General features: G+C 45.9%; 1 protein-coding gene across 1 annotated transcript in view; it reads right to left on the bottom strand.

Annotated features, from left to right (window-relative positions):
• LOC147732427 (uncharacterized protein CXorf65 homolog) overlaps positions 1-4,136 on the bottom strand; it is a 96,980-nt gene extending 92,844 nt beyond the window's left edge. Inside the window, exons 1-3 of the mRNA XM_086958809.1 lie at positions 3,774-4,136; positions 2,930-2,967; positions 1,128-1,214 (exon numbers count right to left, since the gene is read on the bottom strand). Coding sequence (XP_086814935.1) covers positions 1,128-1,214; positions 2,930-2,954 — 112 coding nt within the window. The 5' untranslated portion in view covers positions 2,955-2,967; positions 3,774-4,136. The remainder of the gene's footprint in view (positions 1-1,127; positions 1,215-2,929; positions 2,968-3,773) is intronic.
• Positions 4,137-19,826: the final 15,690 nt, after the last annotated feature.

The following is a 19,826-nucleotide window of genomic DNA, read 5'->3' as shown; positions in this document are numbered from 1 at the left end:
TGAACTACGTAAATGCATAATTGTGGGATACCAACAGTGTAAGCCTTAATGGGCCTAAGCAAAATTGGTGGCTAGTCCGTCTCAACACTAGGATCACCAGTGATGCACTCGTATTAATTGATAGTGGTTAGCTGCTCGTTGATGGGTTTAGATTGGATCTCACTGCTCAAAAAATGGTCCATGGTCCAAAAGAAGAACAATTGCTTTGTTGCTCTTTGGAATATTCAGGCATTCTGTCATGTGTGCTTTTAGAGTTGACTGTATTAAATATTTGCTTTTTAAACTTTTAATGTGCTTTAAAAGTAAGGACTAAAGGGTGGGGATTTACCAATGGTGTAGTAAGGAAAACAATCCCAGTTTCTACCACGACGTTTAGAAGTGGAACATTACTCCCATAATTTTGGAGTCAATGTGCCAATAAGGTTTAACAGCTCATAAAGTATTCTCCTATTTCATGGGGATGTTACAATTAGAGGTATATCGCCACCAAAAAATAAATCTGCTAATTTACCAATGTACATTTCTGCCAAATGTACTCCTGTAGCATGTTCCCTTACAGTGGGAATAAATGTAATGGAAGTACTCATATCAAAACTTTGATTACCATGCAAGACCACCCCTGCAAATTATCGTAAATAGCCAAGAATCCAAAAATCTAGTCAAATCATGGGTGTAAGTCCACGACAAGCAAATTGCTAGCTTTTTAAAATACTTTTGTATTGACATCACAGTAGTTAACTGCGCCTGGAACACTCAAGTCTATCGCAGAAGAGGTGAGGTGTAGAATTTAATTAGACGACTGGTATATTTCTATCTTGCATAAAGAATCTTATTACAGTTGCTAACATTGGGTAAATATTTCCTATTACCCCAGGTTTCGACATTGATACAGTGAGTTTAAAATAATACAGGATTGCAGCGTTGAAGAGATGTTATGAATATGTGTTTTCAATAACACTGGTACTCGTGTTGTTTTATCCAAGTTGAGAGAGAAGAAAATTACATTGAGACTCTTGAGTCAAACCTGTGACTTGTATGTTGAATGACAACTCAGCCACAGCAGACCAGCCATCCCATCAGCTGGGAAGGATAACAGTCTGGCTGGGACATTTACTTTTCTCTCTTACCTTCCGACTCACAGTGGCAAGCTCGCTTGATGCCTTCCAGCAGCAGCTGCACTCTGCACTGAATGTTGAAAAGTGCCTCTTCGTTATCTGTTCAAGAGAGAAAGACACACATAGGCAGCCTCGACATATTACAGGTTATCAAGTTGATGTTGGGCCCCTCCACTCACCTCCAGATGGGATGAAAAAGCTTGAAGATATCGTTCTGCCATTTGGGACTGCTATAATCTCATGTGCAGATGATACACAAATATTTTTTGCTCTCACTCGTAAGCAGGATCCCTGCTCCCCGGCCTTAGGCCCTGGTTTAGAAGCTGTGGCCAATTGGATGAAAATTTCCGCCCAGAAATTAAATGCAGAGAAGACAGAATTTATGATTCTTTTGAATTACCCAAACCTTCTGCTGGACCTGGGCTGGCTGAGCCTCCTGGGCGCTCCTCTTCCTCCCAAGTGGAACGAAAAATGTCTAGGTTTCTGGTTAGATAAGTCACTGGGCACGGAAACTCAAGCCACAAAACTAGCTGCAACATGCTATGGCATCCTTAGGACTCTCAGGAAAATTCTTAATCTGCTCCCTCTATCTTCTAAAAAAATAGTAGTCCAGGCTTTGATTCTATCTCACCTGGACTATGGAAATTCCCTGTATTTAGGAGCTCCAAAAGCTGTAGTAAAGAAACTGGAGGTTGTGCAGAATTCGGTAACTCGGTTGCTCTATAATGTTCCCAAACATGAGTCAGCCCTACAAGCTCTTTGGTCCCTTTTTGGCTCCCTGTGACCCAAAGGGTCAAATTCAAATCCCTCTGAACAGCTCATAGGGCATTTTTGGACAAAGGCCCTTTAATTTCCCAACCCCTGATTTCTCCCTATACCTCTACCAGAAATCTGCAGTCAACTAATTCCCAATTTGGAGTCGTCCCATTCAACAAAAGCCAGAAGTGGAGGTCAGGCCTTTTGATACAATGTTGCCAAGTTATGGAGCTCCATGCCCCCCACCCTAGGGACAATCAACCAGGAACCTCCTGAAAACTTGGTTGCTTGACTGCTCCCACCACTAATGTTTTGATCAGCTGTATGGGTACTTAACGCTGGGACTCCTAGGGGTAGCCACACTCTCTATAAGTGCTTCTAAGATAAGATAAGAAACCAGTCTGTCTTGGGATTGTGGATGCAGATGGGTTGGCCATTACTGAGTGCTCAATGGGGACTTTTCCACTGCAAGGAATGCTGGAGGGGCACTGTTTTGGTCACTAATGGATTTGGAAAATTGACATATAAAGCATATCTAGCAGGAACAAGACTGATCTTTAAATATGAGAATGAAATGGAGGCATGTTCTCAGCCATCAGTCTTACACAGTTTACATCGCGGCCTTCTACTGCTGTAAGAGATTTCTTGGGTGCTGGTACATGGAGGCCCTCTTTCGGTCTATTCACCTTTGTTTCCACATCCCCTGCTCCCTCATATTTTAATGGTGAGACATTTGGCAGCCAGTTAAACAAAGAATTGCTTCGAATGGCCATCATGGTCGATAATCAGGGGAGACAGTGAGTATGTTGCCGTGGCCCGAATTTCCCTGCTACGAATCTGACGGAACCCAATCTGGGAGCACGTGATCCCTGTTCCTGAATATTTGAACATGGTTCTGCATAAGACAGGTGGTGGTGGGGGGGGGGGGGGGGGGGTCGTGTGGGGGTCATAGTAAGACTTCTGAGGTTGAGAGCCCAAGGTCCCACACAGCCTTGTGACCACCATGTAGAAAATGGCTTTTGGACGAACATGCAAACATAAACAACTTGATGACTCACCTCCATGAAGCACCCTCACAAACATTTCTGAGTCTGATCTGGAACAGAAAAAAAAAATCTCTGCTGATGCCAAACAGTTCCTCTGTATTCACAGGCACACAATGACAACCAGCATCAGGCCTTGCTCTGATTTACATGGCAGAGCTGTAATTCCAGCAATTCGGCATAATTATACACCCCTACAAACAAATGAATACACTGAAACAAATATTATCCTGTTGAGAATTTCACACAAACACTTAAAAATGTGTTCTAAAACATTTAAAAAACAAGCATGGGCAAAGACAATAGTTCTGGCGTGCCTGACAGTATTTTGGCCCCTCCAATGCATGCTTGGTCATGGTTTTTGTAAACATTTGTCGTTGGTGAAGTGACCAGGTCCTTTTTAGAATTGTCTAAAAGCAAAAATACGTTGTTGTCTCAAAATGAAATATTGCCCTTGTAGCCTCTGACATTAAGGAAACCGCTATGTGTGTGTGTGTGGGGGGGGTGTCCTTGTGAAACAGCAGAATACCCTCAGTCACAGTGAAGCTGGGTAATGGCGAAAGTGGACTGACCCTTTGTACCACCCAGGCTGTGTGCAATAGTGGCCAGACGAAGGCACCAACAACCAGCAACAGGGAACAACTTAAAAAAGATTCGAGTTTTCATCGTAGCATTTATAAAAAAAAAACATTTATGCCATCAACTGGAATCAGTGCACGTCAATATCATCCAATCAACAGGGTTTTCCAAAAGAAAAGATTACATGAATTAATTTGAGATGGAGAGCTAATTATGAGTAGTTTACAGGGTGGCATTATGTTACTGATCCCTTCTACAACCCCAAGTTTTGTTTACTTACCAATGCCACCTTCAGTTACTGTGAAGATGAAAATCTGCTCCTTCTGCAAAGGTGTTACCAAAACGATGATTCAAGAGGTTTCAAAATGGCGACCAACACTGTCAAATGAGGAACACCAGGTCACAATAATCGGCAGCAAGAAAGTGTATCGGAAGAAAAATAGTGTCCACGATTAATATCTGTTCAAACTAAGAAAAATATTTCCGGGATTATCTGCACATCCATCAATCGAACTTCGTACATCAATCTGTACTACTCACTCCCTGGCGAAGCAAGCCTCAGAGAGGGGCAACGAATAGTTGTTAATGTCAATAGTCCCTTCAGACAAGGAGCCGTTCAGTTTTCATGCAGCAGGGCATGCTGAGTGATTGCTGGGTAAATAAGGCTCATTATTTATTGAAAATTCCTGCTTGTAACTCACTTTGTCGCTAAGGCGTTGCTAAGGATCTTACCTGCACTGTATGCAGAGCCGGGCGAGCACTTGAGCCGACAGGTGTGAAAGTCGCTCCTTGGAGACGGTTGATATCACATTCCACTGTGTTGCCACACCACAAGCACGTCTCGAGACGCTTTGAAATGCCAGACTCCCATAGGGCACTGCTTTAATATCCTTGCCCCAAAGGGCGAGCCTGGTCTCTCACTGTAGGGGAGATCTGAGTTACAAGGGGCTATATGTGCACTGGGATGCAGCAGGCTGAGTGCATGAAGCAGGCAGATGATGGGAGCAGCCGCTTCTTTACATGCAGATGCAATATCAGGGTGCAACGAGCTGGCTGCTTGGTCAGGTTTAAAGGGCAGGTAGAAAAATTCAGTGGATCGAAAACAGTTCTGCCAGGCAAGAGAGAAGACAGCACAATATGCTGCAAGGTAGGTCGTAAATACTCACATGATGCTTTAAGTAGGAGCACTGGTGCCGAAATTAGCCCGTACTGATAATGCAGTAGGTCTGTGATTTATACAATGAATGAATATTAAATTAAAAAAAAAAAAAGAACTTTATTCGGTTTTCATGATGAAAGCCATAAAAGTACAAATATGCACATTAAAAAAAAGAAAAAAAGTTGTTAATAACATTAAGTTCATGATATATTAAAAATTAATCTCTCACAGAGAGCACTGTACTGTCTCTAAAGTCCGTGTTTAATGCAGCTATGTGATTTTCATAAGTTCGTGCGATGCCTGAGGCACAGTTTTAAATAGTGTGCGACAGATTTCGTCGCTAGGCTGTTTTCCAGGAACTGCAGCGCCAGGTACGCTGGGCGGCATCTACGGATCTTCATAACTTTTAAAATTGGTATGATCCACCTTTTGCGAAGTGGCATGTAAAATCTACATAAGAAGAGAACGTGTATTGTGGACTGAGATGAAATAGAGTCACAGGGGCACGGTGTCGTGTTGTGTGTCCATATATTCTGTGACGGAAATGAAACCATAATGTGAAAAAGATTAAACCTGAAGCGAGTGAGAAGGAACTTTTCAAATTGCGTCAGGTCGTACTGCAGATACGGTTGAATGGATGGAATCAGTTGTATCATAAGGCAGTGTTGGACTGATGGCTTTCCTATTTCGGACATCAATCGCAGTTGAGTTAAGTGGGACAGGCATAGCTTTTTTAAATCTTTCTTTGCTATGTCTGTTACTGACTGTGGTTCTTCGAAGAACCTCGAGAGACCAATATCCGCAAGGAAGGATTTTACATAACTTAGCCACTTTATCTTGTTCATACAGTCTAGTTTCATACAGTCCTCGATGATTGCTCTTGTGAGGTGACATTCATCTGTTGCCCATATTCTGCGCCACAGCATGATGGGTTGAATCTTGATGAGATCTGAAACGTGATCCAGTCCAAGTTCTAAGTGGCAGCCAAAAGTAGTTGTGGTTTTAGGGACTGCTAGTAGAAATTTTAGAAAGAGATTTTCAACTTTCTGTATTTGTTCGGCGTTGGCTATTCCCCAGACTCCTGCACCAAAAATGGCCGTGCTGATGCATTTTGCGTTATACATTTTTAACATCTCTGTTATAGGTCTTTTTCCTAGACGGAGGGAGAACGCTTTTAAAGCACCAATTGTTCTTGTGAGAGACAGCTTGCGCGAAGTGATTGCTTGTTTCCAGTTAAACTCTTCGTCAATAGTGATGCCGAGGTATGAGTAAGTTTTAGTTCTTTCAAGAGGGATTTTATCCACAAGTATTGACTTTACTTTTTTCCTTTTGGTACCAGCGTGCATCACAAAGGTTTTTTTTATATTGACTTTTAGGTTGAGACTTGCCATGAAAGTGCAATAGTTATTTAGTGCTTTTTGTAGCTGGATCGGGGTTCGTGCGAGGATCACCGCATCGTCAGCGTATAACAATGCTGGGATCGGTCGCCGACCCACTTCTGGCAGGTCTTTTACGCCCTGTAGCATAGCAACTTCAAGTCCATTTGTATAGAGCGTAAATAGGAAGGGGGCCAGTACGCACCCTTGCCTGACCCCCTTCTGTATTGGGAAGCTGTTAAATAAAAAAAAAGAATATACATCTGCACATGTTCAGAAAGGCATACATGTGTCCTCATAGACCTCCACGCTTACAGACACAGCTTTTCCTCTCCCGGACGCTGGAATAGAGAGCTACTGAACGATTGGAGTAAAAACGATGAAAACAGCAGGAAAAGCGTCACGATGTTTAATGCCATATACACTCCTTGCCTGCACCAGGATTGCAAAAACTGAAACTTTTTCTGAGTGAATCGTGGACATAAATTGTTGATGAACTGTACGGGCTACCATTTTGGTGCTGTTATCAGTGAAGGTAGTCACGGGTGACGCGCCTGTATTCAGGCATGACCCTTGTGCTTGTGTCACATCCACTAGGTAAATATGAACAGTACTGGTGCCGTCAGTCACATGACCGCCTATGCCCTTACAGAGACGGCAGTCATACCAGTTTTGTGTCTTGTTTATGTGCATCTTACATAAATATATCGCGATGGTCTAAAAAGCAAATTTATGTTAATTACCCGTCTTGAGGGCAGGGTGCCGCAGTCACACAATGTGGGCATTGTTTTTCTAGTAAGGTGGTGATGCCTCAGTTTTAAGAGGCCTAACTAGGTTTATCAGTGCAGGCAGGCATTCCATTACTCTAAGTTTGCCACGATTTTTCCGCTTCCTTCGCGATTTGGGTCAGGTGTAAGACACAGCATAAGCATGACCTTTCGTAGTTTGTCTTCATTCTACCCTCATCACCCATTGTTTTGTTCAAGAATCGCCCACCACAGCATGCAGAAGGGGAGTGGGGCATGACGTGCATCATCTGCTGGTATTGGGTCAGACAGAAACAAGCAGGGTTTAGGGTCCCTCTAAGTGCCTGCTCGTATGCGCTAAGCACCTATGACAAACAGGCAGGGCCTACAGTGGGTTCTGTGTGTCTGCCTGTTCGAAATCTGTGCCACAAATAAGCTGTGCCTAGAGTGTGTTTCTCTGCACTCGATAACTGGTACAAACTAGCTGTGCCTATAGAGACAAGCAGCGTTTATGGTATTTTACACGCGCTAGTGGGCTGTACTGGGCGTTTTTTTTAGCAAGTGAGGCAGTTGTCACCTTTGTCCATTGGGCAAACTCGAGCCGCCAAGGTTGCGATGCAAGACATGTTGGCAGGGTGGTTTTGCATTGGGTCTCATTTGTACATTTCCATTCACAGAAGTGATAGTGGGGGGACCTCCGATGGGCCATTTTATTGCACGGCACACGCAGGGGTTATGGGGATGATTTAAAGATATCACCGATATGCTAGAAAAAGGAGTAGAGTAACACCTGTTCTGATAGGCTATATGAGATCAGGTTGCAGCGCCAGCGGATTGTAGATTTAGGGGATGCACATTGTCAGTACACAAGATTAAAATCCTGTCATCTGGTTTCTTGAAGAAACCATAAAGATAGGCATTAAGGTCAAAAGACAGATTTGGTAACGTCACATCAACCCCAAGATGGCGGATTATGGCCATATTGCAAGTGAGCTGGGAGCGCTTCTTTCCCCAGCACGAGCTGGGATCCCCCACGCCGCATTAAGAAATACAGGCTCCCTGCATCTAGGTCATGGTCATCTGTTCTCATGTTAATTTTCAGTAAGGTAGGTAATGCATTACAGTAGTGCGAGGCTTAAATACCCTCAGAGCACTGATCATTTGTTCCCCAGGTAATACAACTGATGTTCTGGGCTAAGCGCTCTCAGTTGGTAGTCGGATGGTAATGCAACTAGCGCTAGGCGGGACGCTCTCATTTAATGTTGCATGTTAATGCTTGTTATGTAATATAACTGCCTCTCACAATAAAGTATTAGGGCAAGTTTGAGTTTGAACCGGTGCACAGGATAGTACCTACTGGGGGAGTTACATTTAGAATGTTACAGCAAATGACTGCAAGGTTTTGAGGACAGTCCCGCGAGGCACTGGCGTTGGAGAGGTCACTTAAGTACATTATCGACATGTATAATGTCAAATTATTTGCAGTACATCCCAGGCCATCTTGTCACACCTGCACGAGCACGCATGTGCAGTCGCACATATGGTTTAGGGGTCTGTGTCGAAAGCATCTAGGCACCACTTATAGGTGTATATGTGTTTCAGTGCAGGCACAAGTCCACCTCAGTGCAAACATGTGGCTTAGGGGCCTGTGTCAGAAGAATCTAGACACCAATTATAGGTACACATGTGGTACACTATTGACGTCCTGGGCACTATACAACTAAGCACCCTACTTCTGTGTTGTCAAATGGTGCCTATTCCCCGGGGGCCTTGTGCAAATTAGTACATTTGGATACCTATGTTGTCAGACAATACTTGGGGACAATTTGGGAATGGATCATTTGTTAAAGGTTATAGGTGTAGTATCACGCAGTATCAAAGCATCTGTGGCCGGTATATTATATCTCTGGGTTGCAGCCCAACAGTACCCATTCACCCTAGGCTGAGGGCGTGGGCGAAATGAGGGGGTGCAGTTTCAAGAAGTAGGGCTGGCATGTGAGCTGTATCTGTCATCTGTAAGCCAAAAAACACTAATCAGTTGTGTTTGTTTTTCATTTATGTATGACCGGATCCATGGCGGATACCCGGGAAGTGCTCCACACCGCAACATTGGCAAGAGGCAGACAGCCAAGGGGACCGGTAGATCCGAAACGTGAGTGGCAAGCAACGGCATCAAGGTGATGGGCGATAAATCAAGGGCTTAAGAGGTGCCAGCACTGTATTGGTTGTTTATAGGTGTGTCAACAATTGCTGTGTAACCAACTCAACAACTTCTTCAAGGAGAAGATTGACAACATAAAAAACAGCATTCAAACCAACCACCCTGCAGACGAGTCGGACATCTGTAGAAATTCCAATACCCTGCAAGACATCCCCCCCATTGACCCACCTAAACTATTGGAATTAATGAACCGAGTAAAATCGGCCTCACCCAATGGTCCCTGCCCCCTGCACATTTTGAAAGAGGTCTACACCATACTCCCTCAGAGCATACTCCCCATCTTGAACACCTCCCTATCACAAGGAATAGTACCCGACTCCTTCAAAAACGCCACCCTGGTCCCTCTCATTAAAAAACCAGGCGCCGATCCCTCCAACCTCTCCAACTATCGCCCCATCTCCCTTCTCCCCTACTGCGCAAAACTACTGGAAGCCTATGTAACCAGCCACTTATCCAACTTCATCGAAATGTCAGACTATTTCGAACCCAACCAAGCGGGATTCCGCCAGGCACACTCCACCGAGGCAGTGATCCTCGCCGTGCAGAACACCCTAAGGACCAATGCCGACAACGGAATCCATCAGGCCCTCGTACTACTCGACCTATCGGCCGCGTTCGACACGGTGGACCATACTATACTTTTACACCGTGTCGAACAAGCCGGTCTCAGCGGCGCGGCTCTCTCTTGGATCAAATCCTTTCTGACGGACAGATCCTAGGCGGTAAAGCTGGAGAACTTCACAGCCCCCACTCTCCCAACCACTTGCGGTGTCCCACAGGGCTCCTCATTATCTCCCCTACTTTTTAATCTCTATCTCAAACCCCTCCTGCACTCCTTGAAAAACAGGAAAGTAATTATTTTTAACTACGCAGATGATTTGCAGCTGGTATTCCCCCTCAACTCCCCGGATTCCGTCGAGGAATTCCAAACGACCATGCTGCACATCCAAAGCTGGATGGTTCGGAACCATCTTAAACTAAACCCCGGAAAGACCGAGTTAGTACTCCCCTGCGACAGCGCACTCAGCTGGGGGCCCCACTTCTGGCCACCTTCCATGGGCACACCCCCATCCCCTTCCCAGTCAGCCAAAAGCCTTGGGGTCACTCTCAGCGCCGACCTCTCTCTGAAAACCCAGGTCGGAACAGTGATCTCCTCCTGTTTCTTTCAACTAAGAAAAATTTAAAAAATCGCTCATTTGCTGTCCCACTCTGCTCTCATCCAGGCAGTACTTGCACTAGTCCTCTCGCGATTAGATTTCTCTAACTCGACTTACCTCGGCCTTCCCCTCACCATCTCTAAACGCTTGCAGATTGTGCAAAATCAAGCAGCCAGATTAATCTTCAAGAGCAATCGCAGGAAGTCAGCCAAAACTCTGCTAGCCTCCCTCCACTGGCTCCCCATCACCCATCGGATCACCTTTAAGACAGGCTGCATAATTTTCAAGGCTCTTCACGGAAAAAGCCCTAGGTTCATCAACCAACTGATTAACAAACATGTCCCGTCTCGCGAGCTTCGGTCTGCCCACCTATCTCTTCTCACGACGCCGACATTTAAAAAGAAACGTCTCGGCGGATCCAGTTTCGCATACCTCGCCCCAAAGACCTGGAACTCTCTACCCTTGTCTATCCGGAGCTGCTCCAAGCTGATGGAGTTCAGGCGAGCATTAAAGACCTGGCTATTTAAACAAGCGTACGGCTAGAACTTTACACGTTCTGACCCTGCATTATCCATCTCTCATCTGTTTTCTTCAGCGCCATGAAACCCCTGGGTGTCCGCGCGCTTAACAAATTCCGCATAGAAATAGAAATAGAAATAGATGGTGACAACCACAGTAATATAGCAGTACGCTGCTTCACGTGCTTCAGTATTCTGCCACTACAGCACCTGTGCTCGCGGGTGCCATCGTAGCAGATACAATAGGATATTCCGGAGAAAGGAGGTAGGCATACTCAGAACATTTCCCTGAGCATATTTGGCAGGTGTAGGTGGTTCACGGACTCTGTGGTGTGCTTATAGGAGACTCTAGAGCCTATAATTCTCTGGGTAGCCTTTCAATTACACCGACAATGAGTGTCAGTGTCTGGTGTGACGTGTCTTAGTGGGCACAGCGTGATGCCTTCAATGGAGCCCATTTAGTGGCCCCATGTGGTATAAGTGGCCACATGGCGGTATGCCCAATCTCCTGGAGTCTGACAGCCCTAGCATCTCTATCCCGCACTTGGGGGAGGTGGGGAATGACTGATCCAGAGCTTCCAATGGGCGGGAGCGAGTCTGTGAGGCCATGGTGCCAATGGAAACATCTACCTGGTAACAAACTACTGAGACTAGCTAGGGCTTGACACTTACAGAATATAGCTCAGGGGTGCATCTGGGGGGAGCCGTGCTTCTTAAAAGACTTTGCCCATTTGTCCACATCGGGGGATGAAATCGTATCAGAGAATCTTCTTGCCTAGTTAGTGGTGTATAGGGACAGGGCAGGACCTTGCAGTGAGTGGGCTAGGTTAGTGAATTTTAAGCAAAGAATTCCCTGTACCCAGGACTCAAGTTAGCAATTATCTAATGGGCATGAGAACACTCTCCACTAGAATCTTCTATTGTAAAATTCTGGATATACCTCTTCTTAATTCTATGTTTAGGTATCTATTGTCTCTAATGCCCCACTGTCCCAACCAAAAAACACCATGTTTGTGAACGCTAATCAGGGGGGTTCGCTATGTATTCAACTCGGCGCAACTTATGATGTCAGCCCTAAATAAGACCATACATACACCCACACATAAACAATTGAAACAGGAAAAAATGTGTGGCGGAGAGGAAGGCACCTCACGGGCGAACACCCTCGGGGAACTTGGTCAGATGTTTACCAAATACTTAGCCCCTTTCTCATCATAGGTAGCCATTCCTTTTCCAATTAGATAAATGTGTCATAACAAAAATTTGTGAAACAGATGAAACAATTGAAATAAAAAGGTGCAGAACAATGAGCTTAGAGCATAGCTCCTAGACGTGACAAAACAATGCAGAGTGAAAGTAAAATCAACAGTCACACCTACTGAACCACTTTATTACTGAATGAGGTATGCACTGCTGAGTTAAAAAGGCTGGTAGCTTATTGTCGCATACCACTACCTGCAACCGACACGTTTCACTGCCCAATAGATTTTATGGCAGATTCATCAGGGTTAACACTCTGTTGCTGCACCCACTTTAGACATCTTTAAAACAGGAAGCTGCCGAGTTGAAAAAACAATTTAAAAACAATTAGGACCCATTCTGAACCAAACTAATCCTCCACCAGTTTCCCATAACTGCGAAAAAAGAGTAAAGGGCAGCATTACCCTGGATCAGCCATGCTCACTCGTATCAGCTGATCAGACAATTCTCCGCCTTACTGTCGATTATAGTATCAACCTGTAGGTCATTCAGAAGTAATTAGTGCAGGAATGACATACCAAGACAATCATATTGCCGTGATGTATTATTTTTCTCTCACTAAAACCATAATCCCTCTTGGTTCCAAATTGTACCCAAAAGAAAAAACCATGTTTCATTTCCACAATGAATGTCCCATAAATGTCAGACCTAGTTGTGTCAAGAATTAATGTCCGACTTAAAACAAATTTGACATGGCTAATGTTGTATCTCAGGTCCCAGCATGTCCTAATACATAACGGTTTAAAGTTTTGTGATATGTTGATAAGGTCATGACACCCCTTCTAGTTTATTTTGTACCTCACTAATATCTCTCATAGTGTAAAACGATGTTTAATAACATCGTAAAATTATAACAGCGTCACCCACGCCCAAGTATTTAGACTCTCCCTCGATAAAGATATAAACAAAGGGAAAGGGCAATGGGAAAAACATCCTCCAGGGGCCCCCTCCTTACCGTACAGCTTTCATTTCGAGACCATAAATCATCCCAGGAACACCGCCGGGAAAGCGTTTGCGCCATTTAAAGTCTATGCGCGATCGCCCAAATCGTAAACCCACCGATGATGTGATCGGGAACTCCCGTCACGTGAGCTAGACGGGCCTAGCGTTAGTCGCAATGGATCTCGCCCTGTTAACTAACAGACTAATGCGGGGGCCATATTGGAATAGGAGTTGGTTAAGAAATCGCCTAAACTTTACCTAGACAATTAGACTCAAAATGTACTTAATAATTTAGGGGTGTTTTTTGCAAGGGACCTCGCCCTGTTCACTAACAAACTAATGCAGGGGACATCTTAGAATAGATGTATATTGAGGAGTTGCCTAAGCTTTACCTAGGTTATTGGTCTCAAAATGTACTTAATCATAAAACATCAAGATGTACCCTAATTGTTGAGGTGAAAAAAGGGGTATTTCCCATGGTGCTATCCCCATCAAAATTTTAATATTAATTTGATGGGAAACACAAGGGGGGTAGGGGGAGGGGAGGGGGAGGGGGGGTTTGTTGTTTCGACAAATGATTGTTTTTGTCTAAAAGGAGACAAAAGTCATGATACTACACCGTATATATTGGTAGTGACCAAAAACACTCTTGTGAATGGCGCACCACAGTGGTGACAAGCCATTTATGCTCTCCTCCCGTATATGCCTGTATTGCAAGACATGAATGTGATTCCCAAGCACAGTGGGTACCAAGATTCACAATGTTTTGTTACCAGTTTGATTTCTCATATTCAAGCCCTACGGGGGGAGCAAAGTATAGTTGTTTGTACCTTACAGCATTACAATTTAGGAGGGTTAACAGAGTGCAAAATAGAATCAGACATGTAGGGGTGGTAAGTGGGCTATTTAACTTTATTCCACTCAATAATTTCATTTAAGCCCCACCTGTCACTGCCCTCTCTGAAAATCCACTTAGCTTCCTTTGTGATCAAAATTGATTCGATATTGGTCAGGTTGCCCTTCACTGTCTCTAACACTGTCCATGTGAAGCTGTGTTTTTCTCGATGGCAATGTTGAACCAATTTGGTCGTCAGTTTTCCTGCCCTGATGGTACTTAGGTGTTCCAGTATGCGGACCTTTATTTTCCTCGTAGTGAGTCCAATGTATTGTAGGCCGCAACTACATAGTAACCTATAGACCACATTGATGGTGTTGCAATTACTGAATTGGTTTAAAAAACATTCCTTTCCTGTTGATAGCATAACACTGCTGCATCTTTTGGTCAGGGGGAACACTGAACACATACCACGAGGGTAGTGTCCCTTCGGTACCGTTGTGGATTCATTTCTTAAAGGTACCCGGTCCCGGGTGTGGACAAGCCTGTCCTTAAGATTACCTGACCGTTTAAAAGCAAATCTAGGTGGAGGCATGGAAAAATCTTTATTACTCAGTAAATCCCAATGTTTTCTGATTGACTGCCTAATCTTGGTGGCCATAGGCTCATATGTCATCACTACTGGTAAGCAATCCTTTTTTTCTTTATTGCTATGCTCAAGCAGGGCACTGCGAGGGGTATTAACCGGGGGGGAGTACCCTCATGGTAAACGGGCCCTCTGCGCACTTTGACGGAAGGGCGTGGTTAATAGGGCATATGGGGGTAACCGGGGGAAAGTACCCTCTCCGTAAACGGGCCCTCTACGCATGCGCACTCCGACAGGAGGGTGTGGTTTAAGTGATAAGGATTTGACACCAGTTAGTGAACTTGCCACTGGCCAAAATAGGATACGCAGATAATTAAGTATTGTAAGATTTATACGTTAGATTTGGATAGGAAATACCTTGCACTAGAATTATGTTAAGGTTAGCCATCTGATATCTGTATGAATCAATTGTAATTGAATGTCATGGAACGTTTTGTTTTTCTGCGTAATTTGTGTAAATATGTTTATTTAAATTTTTCGATTTATTTGTATGTTTTAATAAATACGGCCGGGGGTTGTACGACCCCCGCCTCCAAAGAAAATTCCTCTCATGTCCTTTTTAGGTCTCGTAGCGAAAACACAGCGCGTCAGCGCTGTGTCTCGCTAGAGATCTATTGTTAGCGACTGTGCTTCCCAGGAGACAGTCCCGGCCGCGCGCATCGCCTTGGAGCGGATTTGAAACTGGAACGCGCGCTGTGGCCAGGCGCTGTCTCCTGGGAAGCTCAAGCACCACACACGCATGCGCATACACACACACACAAGCGCCCATGCACGCACGCACATACATACATGCAGAGACACCCCCCTGACACATACACACACGCGCACGCACACACACACACAAGTGCACCGAGGCCCCCCCTCCCCTGCCGTCACCGTCGCACACATACGTACACACACGAGCATACACGCGCACACACACACACGTGCACCTAGCCCCCCCAGCCTTTTGGAACTTACCTGGCCAATGTCGGGGACTCTTCTCTCAGCACGCGGCGCCCAAACTCCTGCTAGCGCGGCCCCGGGGCTCCACACCGCTCACAGGAGCCCCGGGCCGCGAGACGCATTGACTCTGCCTGCCTCCTCTTCCGGTCTGGACGTGGCCCCGCCCCCATCACAGGCGACCGTGCCTGACTTCCGGACTTCCGGGGCGGACGCGGCGGGATTCCAGGATGCAACCTGGGACCGGCGGAGGCGATGCCATATCCTGGTAAGTTTTTTTTATTTATTATTTTTAATTTAATTCAGTCTCCCCTTCCCCGCGTGTACCCCCCTCCCTCCGTCATGCCAGCCGTGACTGCTTCCCCACCCCCGGGCGTGCACCCCCCTCCCCCTTCATTCTCATTCCTGCCGCGACTGCTCCCCTCTGTCACACACTAAAGACGTGCAGCGGTCGGAATTTGCACGTGTGGATGTTCTTGTGGGAAATAATACTTGTTCAAATAATGCAGAAGGTGACATGCTGAACTACCGCGAAATGAAATAAGTTTTACAGCTACTTTACAACGCCAAAGAGAGTGAATGTGTCTGATAGGCTTGTGGATTTGGGCTGCGTTATAGCAGTCAGTGCCTGATTTTTTTTTTTTTACATGGAGTGTTCTGTGGCGTGTTTGCTGCACAGTGTGGTTTTCGGCGGTTCGAATCGAAGTGGTGATGCTGTTATAATTTTCAACTTCAGAAGCCCTTTGATTCTTCATTTATCAGACTGGTGGAATATGTGGGTCTTTACTGAATGTCGGATGTCCAGTCTTTTAGTATGTGAGCACGAGCACGTGTCTGTGTGCTTATCTTTAATTATATCTGGCGCTGGAGCTGCAGATCAGTTAGTTTGGTTAACAGAAAACACGACCTCAAGGTGTCTTTAGCAGATTAATTAGAATAAGAGGTAACGGGATCCCCAAAGCGTCTGTTTGTCATTCTAATGCAGAAACAATGCCGCCTGCAGTGCAGTGTCAGTCGAGTTTGCGCTATTAATTAAAACTGCAAAAAAACAACTCAAGAGCGGTAGGGTAGGGTCAGCCCAGACGTGTGTCAGACTAGCAGGAGGGCGGAGGGACTTCACAAAAGGGCATTCGGGGAGGAGGGAGGTTTACAAACAGCATAGACCTCGCAGGCAAAGGGTTGGTAACTAAAGTGCAGCAACAGGAAAGCACTGAAGTAAGGCCCTATATTGTTACTGTTTTCAAAGCTTGCCGGGTGCATCGAGGGGTACCGGTATACACGTGCCATCAAAGAACCGTGGTTTCAAAAAGAAGCATTATCATTTTGTTTTTATGTAGCACACATATCGTTTCTGGGCGCTATATATAAGAGACGGTGCTATTTCTGTAGGTTCGTGTGTGTCCTGATACATTTGTGACACGAGGACCCCCTTCCGTCCGAGGTTGAAGTATTGCTAATTTATTATACATTCATTTATTTACGTCACTGAGTGACACCTCAATGCATGTGTGGAAGAGGAAGACATGAAATTGTATGTAGCTTCTTGCTTCTAAAATTTGCTTGAAGATGCACGATTTGCCCACTCATTTTTCAAAATGTTCTCAAGGTAGACCCCCCCCTCCCCCATCCTTTAATTGTTCGGGCTTATGATCATACACTGAAACTTTACGCCCCACCACTTTAAAATCTCACCAGCCACCACTGGTTGGCACGTTCTGTTCCGGGACAGCACAGTTTTTTGTCGCTGTGAGCATATGTGCGCGGGCGTGGATCTGACCACTGGCAGTGCCGGCTGAGACAGGGCACGGGGGCTGCCGCCGGCACAGCGGTCCCCTTGGCTTTGTTCAGCTGTGAGATGCAGCGTGAGCGCCTCCTCGCTCTGTGAGGAACCCCCAGGGGAGCGGAACACAAGATGCTTATTAGAAACATGTTCACACACGATACAATTCAAACACGCGAATCCATGCCAGCACATGACTGTATATGCGGGGCCTGGCGTATGTGGATAATACGTATTGTTGGGGTTAAACCAACCAGTTACTGCCGGCAGCGCGTGGTCAACTTCCGAGAGGAACTGGGTGTTGAGGAGTGCAGTAAGCACACGTGCACTTAAACGCTGCACCATTTACATTACATTGAATTAATGGACACGGTGACAAGGGTCACATATCTGATTGTGTAGTAAAGTAGGGGTATCAGTGGCAGTAGAGGCGCTACCCAACAAAGTGTCAAACAGCATCCATGTCATCGCTGCGACTTTCGGCCAGTCCTGTTTTTACAGCCTACGACACTAAGCATGCTGGGACTAGTAGTTTTACTCTACGTATACCACGCTATCAGCCCGCGAGTCTCGAATGTTCATTACAGTTACTTGAAATAAGGAAGACTGAAAGTCATCCCCATTACTCGTGACGTGGGGCCATTTAACAGCCATGACTGCAGCCTAGACACGGGCTGTGCTGAGACTCAGTCGGAGCCTCAGCCGCCAATTCCCACCCTCCCTATGTATTGTTGGGGAGGGGGGTGGGGGTGCTGGTGGGGGCAGGAAGCGAGCGGAGATTCAGCGCTGAGGCATGGGTAAAGAGAGGGCACGGGCGCCGTGAGCGGGGGTATCATTGACATAAGCTTGCGCTCTCACAGACTGCGGACACGGAGCCTGATGGCCTGCTGCCGCTGAATCCGAGCCCAGAAACATTATGTCATGGTGTTATAAAGCGATTACCGCCTCCCCAGGGGAGGGGGCGCTCGGGTCATCCAGCCATTCACACGTGTCATGTAAATACAACTCATATTGCATTACAAATGCTATAGGTGTTACATTTGCAAATGTTATAGCTATTGGCATTGTCATACACAATGCCAATAACTCAAACTTTAATGCTGCGAGACCTATTGCATTGTAAATGCTTGTTAATAATGTTGTAACGGAAGAGGGGGTCCTCCGTCAGTCCCTGGCCATATCAGGTACACCTGATGTCCAGGCAATGTTAAGAAATGTAAAAAGTACAAAGCAATGAAGCAATAATACCCCAAAAAGTGCTGAATTACGCCATATAGTTTGTCTGTTCTTGCTGCATAATTTAATCGACCCTGCTGCATAATTTGGCCCTCCCCTGCCACATAATTCCAGTGGCCCTGCCTATATGGATACGAGGCATTGCCCGAGAGGCTGATCTGATCAGTGTGTGGGTCGGTTCTGTGGCTGCTTACGGTCCAAGGGCCCAATTTTCACAGAGACTATAAGAAAACAGATAACATTTTACCATCAAATATTAGGATTCAGGAAAGTAAAAATGACAATCAGTGCACAGTACATTCAACGTCTAGCTAATGAGAATCATTAATAGTATCCTTTGATAGAGAAAAGCACGCAATTACCAAAATAATCAAATTAAAAGAGACATATTTTCAACAGTTTTCAAAAGGGAGCCTGCAATTGTAAAATAAATAAATAATGAATCACACGTGTATGTTTTCTCCAAGGCTTTGGGTATTATTTTTAATTTGTTTGTGATTACCAGGCTTTCACTTATATCCAAAACATAACATACCCGTGAACGTCCACACTTAGGGGTCTATTAGGATGGCGGGCGGAAAAAGTCCACCCGCCACCCTAACGGAGATCGGGACCGCCCGCCTAAAGGGCGGGGGTCCCGACATTGACATTAGGATGCGCCCGCCACGGTGGCGGGCGCATTCCTCAATTTAACATTGTGGCGGGCGGTGCTCACTGTACCGCCCTCCACAATGTTATAAACAAATGCACGCATTTGCATAATCGTAGCGGCAGGCACCACGCGGTGCCTGCCGCTGCGATTATGCAAATGCAGGGGGGTACCACAGGTACCCCCCGTGTGCCACCCCCCTTTGGCCGTCACTCTGGGGGCCCACAGGGGCCCCCCAGAGTGAACACCGCATGCCTTTCCGTGGCGGCATTGCCGCCACGGAAAGGCATTGAAAAATGCCTATTCTAATATGGCTGGCGGTGTCTGATAGACACCGCCACCATGTTATCCCTTTTCCGCCCCGGCCGCAAGGCGACCGGGGCGGAAAACAGGCGGGCGGTGTTCCCACCTCTGCGGTCCCCTCCGCCATCGTAATATGGCGGGGGGAATGCAGGGAAGGATGTCAGGCGGATTGCCTCCGCCAGGGTGGCGGTGGCCACCGCTACCCTGGCAGAGGCAATCCGCCCGACATCCTAATGGGCCCCTAAATAGGGTGGATGGACTGAGGTACTTACACTGATGGCCAAAGGTTTGTCAGACCATCGGTGTAAGGCTACCTTGGCAAAGCCATCAATGCCGGCAGAAACATGCTGGTCCACCTAATTCTAAAGAGAGTGATGGCCCATCACCCTTCCCACCAAGCTCTCAATGAGAAGCTCGGACCTATCATGATTATGCTTCCTGCAAACATACCTGTAAACCTGGTGTAGTCTTTATCACGCCTATTATGTGTCTTGGCTCGAGCCTAGGCTCGATCTGAAGCAGTTTCTGTAATAGCATAAGGTATCCATTTTCATCTATGATAA

This window comes from Lissotriton vulgaris, chromosome 2_1, assembly GCF_964263255.1.
Source record: "Lissotriton vulgaris chromosome 2_1, aLisVul1.2, whole genome shotgun sequence".
Taxonomy (NCBI): domain Eukaryota; kingdom Metazoa; phylum Chordata; class Amphibia; order Caudata; family Salamandridae; genus Lissotriton; species Lissotriton vulgaris.
The sequence above is the reverse complement of the archived record's forward strand: the minus strand, read 5'-3'. Positions and strand labels throughout refer to the sequence as shown.